This window comes from Panulirus ornatus, chromosome 4 (assembly GCF_036320965.1).
Source record: "Panulirus ornatus isolate Po-2019 chromosome 4, ASM3632096v1, whole genome shotgun sequence".
Lineage (NCBI taxonomy): Eukaryota > Metazoa > Arthropoda > Malacostraca > Decapoda > Palinuridae > Panulirus > Panulirus ornatus.
The window spans coordinates 90887636-90904985 of NC_092227.1; the positions used below are offsets into that span (position 1 = coordinate 90887636).

General features: G+C 45.7%; 1 protein-coding gene across 5 annotated transcripts in view; it reads right to left on the reverse strand.

The window, feature by feature from the left end:
- The window catches only part of LOC139746270 (uncharacterized), a 99393-nt gene that overhangs the window by 65966 nt on the left and 16077 nt on the right, over positions 1-17350 (reverse strand). For all 5 annotated transcript variants that reach the window (XM_071657353.1, XM_071657343.1, XM_071657334.1 and 2 more), the window contains exon 3: positions 7524-7690. In XM_071657353.1, the coding sequence (XP_071513454.1) occupies positions 7524-7690 (167 nt within the window). The remainder of the gene's footprint in view (positions 1-7523; positions 7691-17350) is intronic.

The window sequence follows — 17350 nt, forward strand, 5'->3', positions numbered from 1 at the left end:
GCATTAGACAGAAATAGTCAGTAGGAACATTAGGTAGGAGCATTAGACAGAAATAGTCAGTAGGAACATTAGGTAGGAGCATTAGACAGAAGTAGTCGGTAGGAACATTAGGTAGGAGCATTAGACAGAAATAGTCAGTAGGAACATTAGGTAGGAGCATTAGACAGAAGTAGTCAGTAGGAACATTAGGTAGGAGCATTAGACAGAAGTAGTCAGTAGGAACATTAGGTAGGAGCATTAGACAGAAGTAGTCAGTAGGAACATTAGGTAGGAGCATTAGACAGAAGTAGTCAGTAGGAACATTAGGTAGGAGCATTAGACAGAAGTAGTCAGTAGGAACATTAGGTAGGAGCATTAGACAGAAGTAGTCAGTAGGAACATTAGGTAGGAGCATTAGACAGAAGTAGTCAGTAGGAACATTAGGTAGGAGCATTAGACAGAAGTAGTCAGTAGGAACATTAGGTAGGAGCATTAGACAGAAGTAGTCAGTAGGAACATTAGGTAGGAGCATTAGACAGAAATAGTCAGTAGGAACATTAGGTAGGAGCATTAGACAGAAATAGTCAGTAGGAACATTAGGTAGGAGCATTAGACAGAAGTAGTCAGTAGGAACATTAGGTAGGAGCATTAGACAGAAGTAGTCAGTAGGAACATTAGGTAGGAGCATTAGACAGAAGTAGTCAGTAGGAACATTAGGTAGGAGCATTAGACAGAAGTAGTCAGTAGGAACATTAGGTAGGAGCATTAGACAGAAGTAGTCAGTAGGAACATTAGGTAGGAGCATTAGACAGAAGTAGTCAGTAGGAACATTAGGTAGGAGCATTAGACAGAAGTAGTCAGTAGGAACATTAGGTAGGAGCATTAGACAGAAGTAGTCAGTAGGAACATTAGGTAGGAGCATTAGACAGAAGTAGTCAGTAGGAACATTAGGTAGGAGCATTAGACAGAAGTAGTCAGTAGGAACATTAGGTAGGAGCATTAGACAGAAGTAGTCAGTAGGAACATTAGGTAGGAGCATTAGACAGAAGTAGTCAGTAGGAACATTAGGTAGGAGCCTCTGCAAACACTCTGCTAGACTTGCACTCTGCCAGCGGCCTGTTAAGGGTGAGGCACTCAAGCCTAAGAAGTGGCACTGGAGTTCTTTAGTTCCAATTGGAGGAGACGTCAGAGATAAAGATAGATAGATAGATAGATAGATAGAGAGAGAGAGAGAGAGAGAGAGAGAGAGAGAGAGAGAGAGAGAGAGAGAGAGAGAGAGAGAGAGAGAGAGAGAGAGAGAGAGAGAGAGAGAGAGAGAGAGAGAGAGAGAGAGAGAGAGACCGCATCTTAAATCTCCCATCCCTTGTAATCTAAACTTTAACTAAACATTCTTTCTGTGAGTGGACAAACACACACACAGCGTCCCAACAATGGCTTCTAGTATCGTCTTTACTTATGTAGTTGGTTGGTAATATTCCTACACCTCGCTTCCACTTTAAGATTTTCAACATAAGGTTTACTTCATCTTGCTTGATGCGCAGCTTTCATAACAATCCTCTTTGGTGCTTCACCCTGCCCATCCTGCTTCAGTATACATCGTACGAGACCTAGTACGTCGCTCAGTGTGTCAACAGAGCAGGCGGCAGGAACTCACTCACACACAAATAAAGTTATCTTTTCATCTTATGGCAGACTTAACCAGGTGGTTTAATGTTGGGGCAGGTGGTTGTGTTGTGGAGTAGGGAGTGAATGATGGGGCAGGTGGTTGTGTTGTGGAGTTGGGAGTGAATGTTGGGGCAAGTGGTTGTGTTGTGGAGTAGGGAGTGAATGATGGGGCAGGTGGTTGTGTTGTGGAGTTGGAAGTGAATGTTGGGCAGGTGGTTGTGTTGTGGAGTAGGGAGTGAATGATGGGGCAGGTGGTTGTGTTGTGGAGTTGGGAGTGAATGGTGGGGCAGGTGGTTGTGTTGTGGAGTAGGGAGTGAATAATGGGGCAGGTGGTTGTGTTGTGGAGTTGGGAGTGAAGTTGGGGCAAGTGGTTGTACTGTGGAGTAGGGAGTGAATGTTGGGGCAGGTGGTTGTGTTGTGGAGTAGGGCTGTGAATGGCGGGCAGGTGGTTGTGTTGTGGAGTTGGGAGTGAATGTTGGGGCAGGTGGTTGTGTTGTGGAGTTGGGAGTGAATGATGGGGCAGGTGGTTGTGTTGTGGTGTTGAGAGTGAATGGTGGGGCAAGTGGTTGTGTTGTGGAGTAGCAAGTGAATGGTGGGGCAGGTGGTTGTGTTGTGGAGTAGGGAGTGAATAGTGGGGCAGGTGGTTGTGTTGTGGAGCAGGGAGTGAATGGTGGGGCAGGTGGTTGTGTTGTGGAGTTGGGAGTGAATAGTGGGGCAGGTGGTTGTGTTGTGGAGTTGGGAGTGAATAGTGGGGCAGGTGGTTGTGTTGCGGAGTAGGGAGTGAATGATGGGGCAGGTGGTTGTGTTGCGGAGTAGGGAGTGAATGATGGGGCAGGTGGTTGTGTTGTGGAGTAGGGAAAGAATGTTGGGGCAGGTGGTTGTGTTGTGGAGTAGGGAGTGAATGGTGGGGCAGGTGGATGTGTTGTGGAGTAGGGAGTGAATGGTGGGACAGGTGGTTGTATTGTGGAGTAGGGAGTGAATGTTGGGGCAGGTGGTTGTGTTGTGGAGTAGGGAGTGAATGGTGGGGCAGGTGGTTGTGTTGTGGAGTAGGGAGTGAATGTTGGGCTGGTGGTTGTGTTGTGGAGTTGGGAGTGAATGTTGGGCAGGTGGTTGTGTTGTGGAGTAGGGAGTGATTGGTGGGGCAGGTGGTTGTGTTGTGGAGTAGGGAGTGAATGATGGGGCAGGTGGTTGTGTTGTGGAGTCGGGAGTGAATGTTGGGGCCGGTGGTTGTGTTGTGGAGTAGGGAGTGAATGATGGGGCAGGTGGTTGTGTTGTGGAGTAGGGAGTGAATGATGGAGCAGGTGGTTGTGTTGTGGAGTAGGGAGTGAATGGTGGGGCAGGTGGTAGTGTTGTGGAGTTGGGAGTGAATGTTGGGCAGGTGGTTGTGTTGTGGAGTTGGGAGTGAATGTTGGGCAGGTGGTTGTGTTGTGGAGTAGGGAGTGAATGGTGGGGCAGGTGGTTGTGTTGTGGAGTAGGGAGTGAATGATGGGGCAGGTGGTTGTGTTGTGGAGTAGGGAGTGAATGTTGGGGCAGGTGGTTGTGTTGTGGAGTCGGGAGTGAATGTTGGGGCCGGTGGTTGTGTTGTGGAGTAGGGAGTGAATGATGGGGCAGGTGGTTGTGTTGTGGAGTTGGGAGTGAATGGTGGGGCAGGTGGTTGTGTTGTGGAGTTGGGAGTGAATGTTGGGGCAGGTGGTTGTGTTGTGGAGTTGGGAGTGAAAGGTGGGGCAGGAGGTTGTGTTGTGGAGTTGGGAGTGTATGCTGGGCAGGTGGTTGTGTTGTGGAGTAGGGAGTGAATGTTAGGGCAGGTGGTTGTGTTGTGGTGTTGAGAGTGAATGGTGGGGCAGGTGGTTGTGTTGTGGAGTAGGGAGTGATTGGTGGGGCAGGTGGTTGTGTTGTGGAGTTGGGAGTGTATGCTGGGCAGGTGGTTGTGTTGTGGAGTAGGGAGTGAATGTTAGGGCAGGTGGTTGTGTTGTGGTGTTGAGAGTGAATGGTGGGGCAGGTGGTTGTGTTGTGGAGTAGGGAGTGATTGGTGGGGCAGGAGGTTGTGTTGTGGAGTTGGGAGTGTATGCTGGGCAGGTGGTTGTGTTGTGGAGTAGGGAGTGAATGTTAGGGCAGGTGGTTGTGTTGTGGTGTTGAGAGTGAATGGTGGGGCAGGTGGTTGTGTTGTGGAGTAGGGAGTGATTGGTGGGGCAGGTGGTTGTGTTGTGGAGTAGGGAGTGAATGTTGGGGCAGGTGGTTGTGTTGTGGTGTTGAGAGTGAATGGTGGGGCAGGTGGTTGTGTTGTGGAGTAGGGAGTGAATGGTGGGGCAGGTGGTTGTGTTGTGGAGTTGGGAGTGAATGATGGGGCAGGTGGTTGTGTTATGGAGTTGGGAGTGAATGTTGGGCAGGTGGTTGTGTTGTGGAGTAGGGAGTGAATGATGGGGCAGGTGGTTGTGTTATGGAGTTGGGAGTGAATGGTGGGGCAGGTGGTTGTGTTGTGGAGTAGGGAGTGAATGATGGGGCAGGTGGTTGTGTTATGGAGTTGGGAGTGAATGATGGGGCAGGTGGTTGTGTTGTGGAGTCGGGAGTGAATGATGGGGCAGGTGGTTGTGTTGTGGAGTAGGGAGTGAATGTTGGGGCAGGTGGTTGTGTTATGGAGTTGGGAGTGAATGGTGGGGCAGGTGGTTGTGTTGTGGAGTTGGGAGTGAATGGTGGGGCAGGTGGTTGTGTTGTGGAGTTGGGAGTGAATGTTGGGGCAGGTGGTTGTGTTGTGGAGTTGGGAGTGAAAGGTGGGGCAGGAGGTTGTGTTGTGGAGTTGGGAGTGTATGCTGGGCAGGTGGTTGTGTTGTGGAGTAGGGAGTGAATGTTAGGGCAGGTGGTTGTGTTATGGTGTTGAGAGTGAATGGTGGGGCAGGTGGTTGTGTTGTGGAGTAGGGAGTGATTGGTGGGGCAGGTGGTTGTGTTGTGGAGTAGGGAGTGAATGATGGGGCAGGTGGTTGTGTTGTGGAGTCGGGAGTGAATGTTGGGGCCGGTGGTTGTGTTGTGGAGTAGGGAGTGAATGATGGGGCAGGTGGTTGTGTTGTGGAGTAGGGAGTGAATGATGGAGCAGGTGGTAGTGTTGTGGAGTTGGGAGTGAATGTTGGGCAGGTGGTTGTGTTGTGGAGTTGGGAGTGAATGATGGGGCAGGTGGTTGTGTTGTGGAGTAGGGAGTGAATGGTGGGGCAGGTGGTTGTGTTGTGGAGTTGGGAGTGAATGTTGGGCAGGTGGTTGTGTTGTGGAGTTGGGAGTGAATGTTGGGCAGGTGGTTGTGTTGTGGAGTAGGGAGTGAATGGTGGGGCAGGTGGTTGTGTTGTGGAGTAGGGAGTGAATGATGGGGCAGGTGGTTGTGTTGTGGAGTAGGGAGTGAATGTTGGGGCAGGTGGTTGTGTTGTGGAGTCGGGAGTGAATGTTGGGGCCGGTGGTTGTGTTGTGGAGTAGGGAGTGAATGATGGGGCAGGTGGTTGTGTTGTGGAGTTGGGAGTGAATGGTGGGGCAGGTGGTTGTGTTGTGGAGTTGGGAGTGAATGTTGGGGCAGGTGGTTGTGTTGTGGAGTTGGGAGTGAAAGGTGGGGCAGGAGGTTGTGTTGTGGAGTTGGGAGTGTATGCTGGGCAGGTGGTTGTGTTGTGGAGTAGGGAGTGAATGTTAGGGCAGGTGGTTGTGTTGTGGTGTTGAGAGTGAATGGTGGGGCAGGTGGTTGTGTTGTGGAGTAGGGAGTGATTGGTGGGGCAGGTGGTTGTGTTGTGGAGTAGGGAGTGAATGTTGGGGCAGGTGGTTGTGTTGTGGTGTTGAGAGTGAATGGTGGGGCAGGTGGTTGTGTTGTGGAGTAGGGAGTGAATGGTGGGGCAGGTGGTTGTGTTGTGGAGTTGGGAGTGAATGATGGGGCAGGTGGTTGTGTTATGGAGTTGGGAGTGAATGTTGGGCAGGTGGTTGTGTTGTGGAGTAGGGAGTGAATGATGGGGCAGGTGGTTGTGTTATGGAGTTGGGAGTGAATGGTGGGGCAGGTGGTTGTGTTGTGGAGTAGGGAGTGAATGATGGGGCAGGTGGTTGTGTTATGGAGTTGGGAGTGAATGATGGGGCAGGTGGTTGTGTTGTGGAGTTGGGAGTGAATGATGGGGCAGGTGGTTGTGTTGTGGAGTAGGGAGTGAATGTTGGGGCAGGTGGTTGTGTTATGGAGTTGGGAGTGAATGGTGGGGCAGGTGGTTGTGTTGCGTCAGTTGTGATGTGGAACAGGTAATGATGTACTCTCTAGGCTTATGATGTACCTACTAGTGATGTACCAACTAGGCTGGTAATGTACCAACTAGGCTGGTAATGTACTCACTAGGCTGGTAATGTACTAACTAGGATGGTGATGTACTCACTAGGCTGGTGATGTACTCACTAGGCTGGTAATGTACTAACTAGGCTGGTAATGTACTAACTAGGCTGGTAATGTACTCACTAGGCTGGTAATGTACTAACTAGGCTGGTGATGTACCAACTAGGCTGGTATTGTACCAACTAGGCTGGTAATGTACTCATTAGGCTGGTAATGTACTAACTAGGCTGATAATGTACTAACTAGGCTGGTAATGTACTCACTAGGCTGGTAATGTACTAACTAGGCTGGTGATGTACTTACTAGGCTGGTAATGTACTAACTAGGCTGGTAATGTACTAACTAGGCTGGTAATGTACTCACTAGGCTGGTAATGTACTGACTAGGCTGGTAATGTACTAACTAGGCTAGTAATGTACTCACTAGGCTGGTGATGTACTAACTTGGCTGGTGATGTACTTACTAGGCTGGTAATGTACTGACTAGGCTGGTGATGTACTCACTAGGCTGGTAATGTACCAACTAGGCTGGTAATGTACTCACTAGGCTGGTAATGTACTAACTAGGCTGGTGATGTACTCACTAGGCTGGTAATGTACTAACTAGGCTGGTAATGTACTCACTAGGCTGGTAATGTACTCACTAGGCTGGTGATGTACTCACTAGGCTGGTAATGTACTCACTAGGCTGGTAATGTACTCACTAGGCTGGTGATGTACTCACTAGGCTGGTAATGTACTCACTAGGCTGGTTATGTACTCACTAGGCTGGTAATGTACTAACTAGGCTGGTGATGTACTCACTAGGCTGGTAATGTACTAACTAGGCTGGTGATGTACTCACTAGGCTGGTAATGTACTAACTAGCCTGGTAATGTACTAACTAGGCTGGTGATGTACTCACTAGGCTGGTAATGTACTCACTAGGCTGGTGTTTTACTTGCTAGGCTGGTAATGTACTAACTAGGCTGGTAACGTACTAACTAGGCTGGTAATGTACTCACTAGGCTGGTGATGTACTCACTAGGCTGGTAATGTACTCACTAGGCTGGTAATGTACTCACTAGGCTGGTGATGTACTCACTAGGCTGGTAATGTACTCACTAGGCTGGTGATGTACTCACTAGGCTGGTAATGTACTAACTAGGCTGGTGATGTACTCACTAGGCTGGTAATGTACTAACTAGGATGGTGATGTACTCACTAGGCTGGTGATGTACTCACTAGGCTGGTAATGTACTAACTAGGCTGGTAATGTACTCACTAGGCTGGTAATGTACTCATTAGGCTGGTAATGTACTAACTAGGCTGGTGATGTACTTACTAGGCTGGTAATGTACTAACTAGGCTGGTGATGTACTCACTAGGCTGGTGATGTACTTACTAGGCTGGTAATGTATTAACTAGGCTGGTGATGTACTCACTAGGCTGGTAATGTACTAACTAGGCTGGTGATGTACTTACTAGGCTGGTAATGTACTAACTAGGCTGGTGATGTACTCACTAGGCTGGTAATGTACACACTAGACTTGTGATTTACTTACTAGGCTGGTACTGGGTAGAGCCGAGGACGTGGACCTTAGTGTCAGGGATGGTAACCTGACACTCGAAGGTTGTTAGTCCCTGCAAGGTGTCTTCCTCCACAACATGTTCCAGGGTTAGGTTGTATGAACCTTGTGACGACGTCACCTTACCACCACCTAACACCACGCTGTGCTCAACATGTGGGAGGAACATATAAATTACATCACGATACAGAAGGTGCAGTCTTACAGTGATAACAATATATTAATATATAAATGGGAACATCGGTGAAGGGGGCTAATGGGGAGGCAATAACAAGTTGTGGTGAAGTGAGGAGATGGAGTGAGTATTTCGAAGGTTTGTTGAATGTGTTTGATGATAGAGTGGCCAATATAGGATGTTTTGGTCGAGGTGGTATGCGAAGTGAGAGGGTCAGTAAGAATGGTTTGGTAAACAGAGAGGAGGTATTGAAAGCTTTGCAGAAGATGAAAGCCGGCAAGGCGGCGGGTTTGGATGATATTGCAGAGGGATTTATCAAAAAGGGGGGTGACTGTGTTATTGACTGGTTGACTAGTAAGGGTATTCAGTGTATGTAAGGTTTATGGTGAAGTGCCTGAGAATTGGCGGAATGCATGCATAGTGCCATTGTACAAAGGCAAGGGAGATAAAGGTAAGTGTTCAGATTAAAACGGTATAAGTTTGTTTAGTATTCCTGGGAAATTATATGGGAGGGTATTGATTTAGAGGGTCAAGGCATGTACAGAACATCAGATTGGGGAAGAGCAGTGTGGTTTTATGTGGTAGAGGATGTGTGGATCAGTTGTTTGCTTTGAAGAATGAATGTGAGGAATACTTTGAGAAACAGATGGATTTGTATGTAGCATTTATGGATCTGGAGAAGGCATATGATGGAGTTGATAGAGATGCTCTGTGGAAGGTATTAAGAATATATGGTGTGGGAGGAAAGTTGCTAGAGGCAATGAAAAGTTTTTATTGAGGATGTAAGGCATGTGTACGTGTAGGAAGAGAGGAAAGTTGTTGGTTCCTAGTGAATGTCAGTTTGCGGCAGGGGTGCGCGATGTCTCCATGGTTGTTTTATTTGTTTATAGATGAGGTTGTTAGTGAGGTGCAAGTATGCAGTCTATTGTGGATGCGAGAGCTCGGGAAGTGAGTCAGTTGTTCGCTGATGATACAGCGCTGGTGGCTGATTCGAGTGAGAAACTGCAGAATCTGGTGACTGAGTTTGGTAAAGTGTGTGAAAGAAGAAAGCTGAGAGTAAATGTGAATAAGAGCAAGGTTATTAGGTTCAGTAGGGTTGAGGGAAAAGTAAATTGGGAGGTAAGTTTGAATGGAGAAAAACTGGAGGAAGTGAAGTGTTTTAGGTGTCTGGGAGTGGATTTGGCAGAGGATGGAACCATGCAAGCAGAAGTGATTCGGGTGAGAAACTGCAAAAGCTGGTGACTGGGTTTGGTGGAGTGTGTGAAGGAAGAAAGCTGAGAGTGGGTGTGAATAGGAGCAGAGTTATTGGGTACAGTGGGGTTGGGGACGAGGTGATTGGGAGATGAGTTTGAATGGAGAAAAACTGGAGGAAGTGGGATGTTTTGGGTGTCTGGGAACGGATTTGGCAGTGGATGGAACCATGGAAGTGGGGCTGAGTCACAGGGTGGGGGAGGGGGCGAACGTTCTGGAAGTGTTGAAAAATGTGTGGAAGGCGAGAACATTGTCTCAAAGCAAAAATGGGTATGTTTGAAGGAATAGTGGTTCCAACAATGTTATATAGTTGCGAGGCGTGGGCTATAGACAGAGTTGTGGGGAGGAGGGTGGATGTTTTGGAAATGAGATGTTTGAGGACAATATGTGGTGTAAGGTGGTTTGATCGAGTAAGAAATGAAAGGATAAAAGAGATGTGTGGTAATAAAAAGAGTGTGGTTGAGAGAGCGGAAGAGGGTGTTTTAAAATGGTTTGGTCACATAGAAAGAATAAGTGAGGAGAGATTGACAAATAGGATATATGTGTCAGAGATGGAGGGAACGAGGAGAAGTGGGAGACCAAATTGGAGGTGGAAAGATGGAGTGAAAAAGATTTTGAGTAATCGGGGCCTGGACATGCAGGAGGGTGAAAGGCGTGCAAAGTATAGAGTGAATTGGAACGATCTGGTATACCGGGGTCGACGTGCTGTCAATTTATTGAACCAGGGCATGTGAAGCGTCTGGGGTAAACCATGGAAAGTTTTGTGAGGCCTGGATGTGGAAAGGGAGCTGTGGTTCCAGTCCATTATACATGACAGCTAGAGACTGAGTGTGAACAAATGTGACCTTTGTTGTCTTTTCCTAGCACTAAATCGCGCGCATGCGGGGGGAGGGGGTTGTCATTTCATGTCTGGCGGGGTAGCGACAGGAATGAATAAAGGCAGCAAGTATGAATTATGTGCACGTGTATAAATGTATATATATATATATATATATATATATATATATATATATATATATATATATATATATATATATATATATTTTTTTTTTTTTTTTTTTTTTTTTTTTGCCGCTGTCTCCCGCGTTTGCGAGGTAGCGCAAGGAAACAGACGAAAGAAATGGCCCAACCCACCCCCATACATATGTATATACATACGTCCACACACGCAAATATACATACCTACACAGCTTTCCATGGTTTACCCCAGACGCTTCACATGCCTTGATTCAATCCACTGACAGCACGTCAACCCCGGTATACCACATCGCTCCAATTCACTCTATTCCTTGCCCTCCTTACATCCTCCTGCATGTTCAGGCCCCGATCACACAAAATCTTTTTCACTCCATCTTTCCACCTCCAATTTGGTCTCCCTCTTCTCCTCGTTCCCTCCACCTCCGACACATATATCCTCTTGGTCAATCTTTCCTCACTCATTCTCTCCATGTGCCCAAACCATTTCAAAACACCCTCTTCTGCTCTCTCAACCACGCTCTTTTTATTTCCACACATCTCTCTTACCCTTACGTTACTTACTCGATCAAACCACCTCACACCACACATTGTCCTCAAACATCTCATTTCCAGCACATCCATCCTCCTGCGCACAACTCTATCCATAGCCCACGCCTCGCAACCATACAACATTGTTGGAACCACTATTCCTTCAAACATACCCATTTTTGCTTTCCGAGATAATGTTCTCGACTTCCACACATTCTTCAAGGCTCCCAGAATTTTCGCCCCCTCCCCCACCCTATGATCCACTTCCGCTTCCATGGTTCCATCCGCTGCCAGATCCACTCCCAGATATCTAAAACACTTCACTTCCTCCAGTTTTTCTCCATTCAAACTCACCTCCCAATTGACTTGACCCCCAACCCTACTGTACCTAATAACCTTGCTCTTATTCACATTTACTCTTAACTTTCTTCTTTCACACACTTTACCAAACTCAGTCACCAGCTTCTGCAGTTTCTCACATGAATCAGCCACCAGCGCTGTATCATCAGCGTACAACAACTGACTCACTTCCCAAGCTCTCTCATCCCCAACAGACCTCATACTTGCCCCTCTTTCCAAAACTCTTGCATTCACCTCCCTAACAACCCCATCCATAAACAAATTAAACAACCATGGTGACATCACACACCCCTGCCGCAAACCTACATTCACTGAGAACCAATCACTTTCCTCTCTTCCTACACGTACACATGCCTTACATCCTCGATAAAAACTTTTCACTGCTTCTAACAACTTGCCTCCCACACCATATATTCTTAATACCTTCCACAGAGCATCTCTATCAACTCTATCATATGCCTTCTCTAGATCCATAAATGCTACATACAAATCCATTTGCTTTTCTAAGTATTTCTCACATACATTCTTCAAAGCAAACACCTGATCCACACATCCTCTACCACTTCTGAAACCACACTGCTCTTCCCCAATCTGATGCTCTGTACATGCTTTCACCCTCTCAATCAATACCCTCCCATATAATTTACCAGGAATACTCAACAAACTTATACCTCTGTAATTTGAGCACTCACTCTTATCCCCTTTGCCTTTGTACAATGGCACTATGCACGCATTCCGCCAATCCTCAGGCACCACTCCATGAGTCATACATACATTAAATAACCTTACCAACCAGTCAACATATATATATATATATATATATATATATATATATATATATATATATATATATATATATATATATATATATATATTTATATATATATATATATATATATATATATATATATATATATATATATATATATATATATATATATATATATATACGTTGAAATGTATAGGCATGTATATGTGCGTGTATGGACGTGTATGTATATACATGTGTATGTGGGTGGGTTGGGCCAATCTTTCGCCTGTTTCCTTGCGCTTCCTCGTTAACGCGGGAGACAGCGACAAACTATAATAAAAGAATATATACATATAAACACCCATATACATACATACATATACATACACAGACATATGCATACATACACATGTACATATTCATACCTGCTGCCTTCATCCATTTCCGTCGCCACCCCGCCACACAGGAAATAGCACCCCCCCCCCACCTTCCACTTCCAGCGAGGTGGCGCCAATAAAGTCAAAAAGGCCACATTCGTTCACACTCAGTCTCAAGCTGTCATGTGTAATGTACCGAAACCACAGCTCCCTTTCCACATCCAGGCCCCAGAGAACCTTTCCATGGTTTACCTCAGACGCTTCACACGCCCTGGTTGGGTCCATTGACAGCACATCGACCCCGGTATTCCATATCCTTCAAATTCACTCTATTCCTTGCACGCCTTTCACACTCCTGCATGTTCAGGCCCCGATCGCTCAAAATTTGTTTCACTCCATCCTTCCACCTCCAATCTGGTCTTCCACTTCTCCTTCCCTCCATCTCTGACACATATCTTCTTTGTCAATCTTTCCTCAGTTATTCTCTTTATGTGACCAAACCATTTCAATACACCCTCTTCTGCTCTCTCAACCACATCCTTTTTCTTCCCTCACATCTCTTTTATCCTTTCATTACGTACTCGATAAAACCACTTCACACAACATATTGTCCTCAACCACTTCATTTCCAACACATCCACCCTCCTCCGCACATCCCTACCATAGCCTGTGCTTCGCAACTATTTAACATTGTTGGAACCACTATCCCTTCAAACTTACCCATTTTTGCTTTCCGAGATAATGTTCTTGCCTTCCACACATTCTTCAACGCTCCCAGAATCTTTGACCCAAACCCACCCTGTGACTCACTTCCGCTTCCATGGTTCCATCCGCTGCCAAATCCACTCTCAGATATCTAAAACACTTCACTTCCTCCAGTCTTTCTTCATTCAAACTTACTTCCCAATCAACTTGTCCCTTCACCCTACTAAACCTAATAACCTTGCTCTTATTCATATTTTTTCTCAACTTTCTTCTTTCACACACTTTACCAAACTCAGTCACTAACTTCTGCAGTTTCCCACCCGAATCAGCCACCAGCGCTGTATCATCAGCGAACAACAACTAACTCACTTTCCAAGCTCTTTCATCCTCAACAAACTGCATACTTGCCCCTCTCATCCATAAAAGACTACATACTTGCCCTGCATCCACAGCAGACTGCATACTTGCTCCTCTCATCCACAAAAGACTGCATACTTGCCCCTATCTCCAAAATTCTTGCATCCACCTCCCTAACCACCCCATCCATAAACGAATTAAACAGCCATGGAGACATCACGCACCCCTGCCGCAAACCGACATTTGCTGGGAACTAATCACTTTCCTCTCCTCCTACTCGTACGCATGCCTTACATCCTTGGTAAAAACTTTTCACTGCTTCTAGTAACTTACCTCCCACACTATATACTTTTAAAACCTTCTACAAAGCATCTCTATCAACCCTATCATGTGCCTTCTCCAGATCCCTAAATGCTTCATACAAATCCATCTATTTTTCTAAATATTTCTCACATACATTCTTCAAAGCAAACACCTGATCCACACATCCTCTACCACTTCTGATACTACACTGCTCTTCCCCAATCTAATACTCTGTACATGCCTTTACCCTTTCAATGAATACCCTCCCATATGATTTCCCAGGAATACTCAACAAACTTATACCTCTGTAATTTGAACACTCACCTTTATCCCCTTTGCCTTTGTACAATGGCACTATGCATGCATTCCGCGAATCCTCAGGCACTTCACGATGATCCATACATATATTGAATATCCTTACCAATCAATCAACAACACAGTCACTCCCCTTTTTTTAATAAATTCCACTGCAATACTATCCAACCCCGCCGCCTTGCCGGCTTTCATCTTCCGCAAAGCTTTCACTACCCCTTCTTTGTTTACCAAACCATTCCCCTACCCCTCTCACTTCGCACACCACCTAGACCAAAACAACCTATATTGGCCACTCTATCATCAAACACATTCAACAAACCTTCAAAATACTCACTCCATCTCCCTCTCACTTCATCACTACCTGTTATTACCTCCCTATTTGCCCCCTTCACCGATGTTCCCATTTGTTCTTTTGTCTTACGCACGTTATTTACCTCCTTTCAAAACATCTTATTCTCCGTGAAATCTAATGAAACTCTCTCACCCTAACCCTCATTTGTCCTCTTTTTCACCTCTTGCACCTTTCTCTTGATCTCCTGCCGCCTTCTTTTATATATCTCACAGTCATTTGCGCTACTTTTCTGCAAAATTCGTTCAAACGCCTCTCTCTTCTCTTTCACTGACAACCTTACTTCTTCATCCCAACACTCACTACCCTTTCTAATGCCCACCTCTCACCTTTCTCATGCCACATGCATCTTTTGTGCAAGCCATCACTGATTCCCTAAATACATCTCATCCCTCCCCAACTCCCCTCATGGCATTTGCTCTCACCTTTTGCCATTCCACACTCAATCTCTGCTGGTACTTCCTCACACAAGTCTCCTTTCCAAGCTGACTTACTCTCATCACTCTCTTCACCCCAACATTCTCTCTTCTTTTCTGAACACCTCTACAAATATTCACCTTCGCCTCCACAAGATAGCGATCAGACATCCCTCCAGCTGCCCCTCTCAGCATATTAGCATCCAAAAGTCTCTTACGCGCCTATCAATTAGCACGTTGTCCAATCACGCTCTCTGGCCATTTCTCCTACTCACATACGAATACTTATGTATATCTCTCTTTTTAAATCAGGTATTCCCAATCACCAGTCGTTTTTCAGCACACAAGTCCATAAGCTCTTCATTATTTCCATATATATATATAAATACATATATATATATATATATATATATATATATATATATATATATATATATATATATATATATATATATATATATATATATATATATATATATATTCTTTCTTTCAAAGGACTGGGCCTTTGGGCCTTTGAGGGAATATCCTCAGCTTTGTCGCTGTCTCCCGCGTTTGCGAGGTAGCGCAAGGAATCAGACGAAAGAATGGCCCAACCCACCCACATACACATGTATATGCATACACATCCACACACGCACATATACATACCTATACATCTCAACGTATACATATATATACACACACAGACATATACATATATACACATGTACATAATTCATACTGTCTGCCCTTATTCATTCTCGTCGCCACCCCGTCACAAAATGAAATACCGATCCACTCCCCCCCGCATGTGCGCTAAGTAGCACTAGGAAAATACAACAAAGGCCACATTCGTTCACAGTCTCTAGCTGTCATGTATAATGCACCGAAACCACAGCTCCCTTTCCACATCCAGGTCCCACAGAACTTTCCATGGTTTACCCCTAACGCTTCACATGCCCTGGTTCAATCCATTGACAGCACGTCGACCCTGGTATACCACATCTTTCCAATTCACTCTATTCCTTGCACGCCTTTCACCCTCCTGCATGTTCAGGCCCCGATTACTCAAAATCTTTTTCACTCCATCTTTCGACCTCCAATTTGGTCTCCCACTTCTTCTCGTTCCCTCCACCTCTGACACATATATCCTCTTTGTCAATCTTTCCTCACTAATTCTCTCCATGTGACCAAACCATTTCAGAACACCCTCTTCTGCTAGCTCAAACACACTCTTTTTACCACCACACATCTCTCTTACCCTTTCATTACTTACTCAATCAAACCACCTCACACCACATATTGTCCTCAAACATCTCGTTTCCAGCACATCCACCTTCCTCCGCACAACTCTATCTATAGCCCATGCCTCGCAACCATACATCATTTTTGGAACCACTATTCCTTCAAACATACCCATTTTTGCTTTCCAAGATAACGTTCTCAACTTCCACACATTCTTCAAGGCTCCCAGAACTTTCGCCCCCTCCCCCACCCTGTGATTCACTTCCGCCTCCATGGTTCCATCCACTGCCAAATCCACTCCCAGATATCTAAAACACTTCACTTCCTCCAGTTTTTCTCCATTCAAACTTACCTCCCAATTGACTTGTCCCTCAACCCTACTGTACCTGATAACCTTGCTCTTATTCACATTTACTCTCAGCTTTCCTCTTTCACACACTTTACCAAACTCAGTCATCAGCTTCTGCAGTTTCTCACACGAATCAGCCACCAGTGCTGTATCATCAGCGAACAACTGACTCACTTTCCAAGCTCTCTCATCAACAACAGACTGCATACTTGCCCCTCTTTCCAAAACTCTTGCATTCACCTCCCTAACAACCCCATCCATAAACAAATCAAGCAACCATGGAGACATCACGCACCCCTACAGCAAACCAACATTCACTGAGAACCAATCACTTTCCTCTCTTCCGACACGTACACATGCCTTACATCCTCATTAAAAACTTTTCACTGCTTCTAACAACTTGCCTCCCACACCATATATTCTTAATACCTACCGCAGAGCATCTCTATCAACTCTATCATATGCCTTCTCTAGGTCCATAAAGGCTACATACAAATCCATTTGCTCTTATAAGTATTTCTTTCATACATTCTTCAAAGCAAAAACCTGATCCACACATCCTCTACCACTTCTGAAACCACACTGCTCTCCCCAACCTGATGCGCTGTACATGCCTTCACCCTCTCAATCAATACCCTACCATATAATTTCCCAGGAATACTCAAACTTATAACTCTGTAATTTGAGCACTCACTCTTATCCCCTTTGCCTTTGTACAATGGTACTATGCAAGCATTCCGCCAATTCTCAGGCACCTCACCATGAGTCATTTTTTTCTTTTTATTTTGCTTTGTCGCTGTCTCCCGCGCTTGCGAGGTAGCGCAAGGAAACAGACGAAAGAAATGGCCCAACCCACCCCCATACACATGTATATACATACACGTCCACGCACGCAAATATACATACCTATACATCTCAATGTACACATATATATACACACACAGACATATACATATAAACACATGTACATAATTCATACTGTCTGCCTTTATTTATTCCCATCGCCACCTCGCCACACACGGAATAACATTCCCTCCCCCCCTCATGTGTGCGAGGTAGCGCTAGGAAAAGACAACAAAGGCCCCATTTGTTCACACTCAGTCTCTAGCTGTCATGTAATAATGCCCGAAACCACAGCTCCCTTTCCACATCCAGGCCCCACAGAACTTTCCATGGTTTACCCCAGACGCTTCACATGCTCTGATTCAATCCACTGACAGCACGTCAACCCCGGTATACCACATCGATCCAATTCACTCTATTCCTTGCCCGCCTTTCACCCTCCTGCATGTTCAGGCCCCGATCACTCAAAATCTTTTTCACTCCATCTTTCCACCTCCAATTTGGTCTCCCACTTCTCCTCAT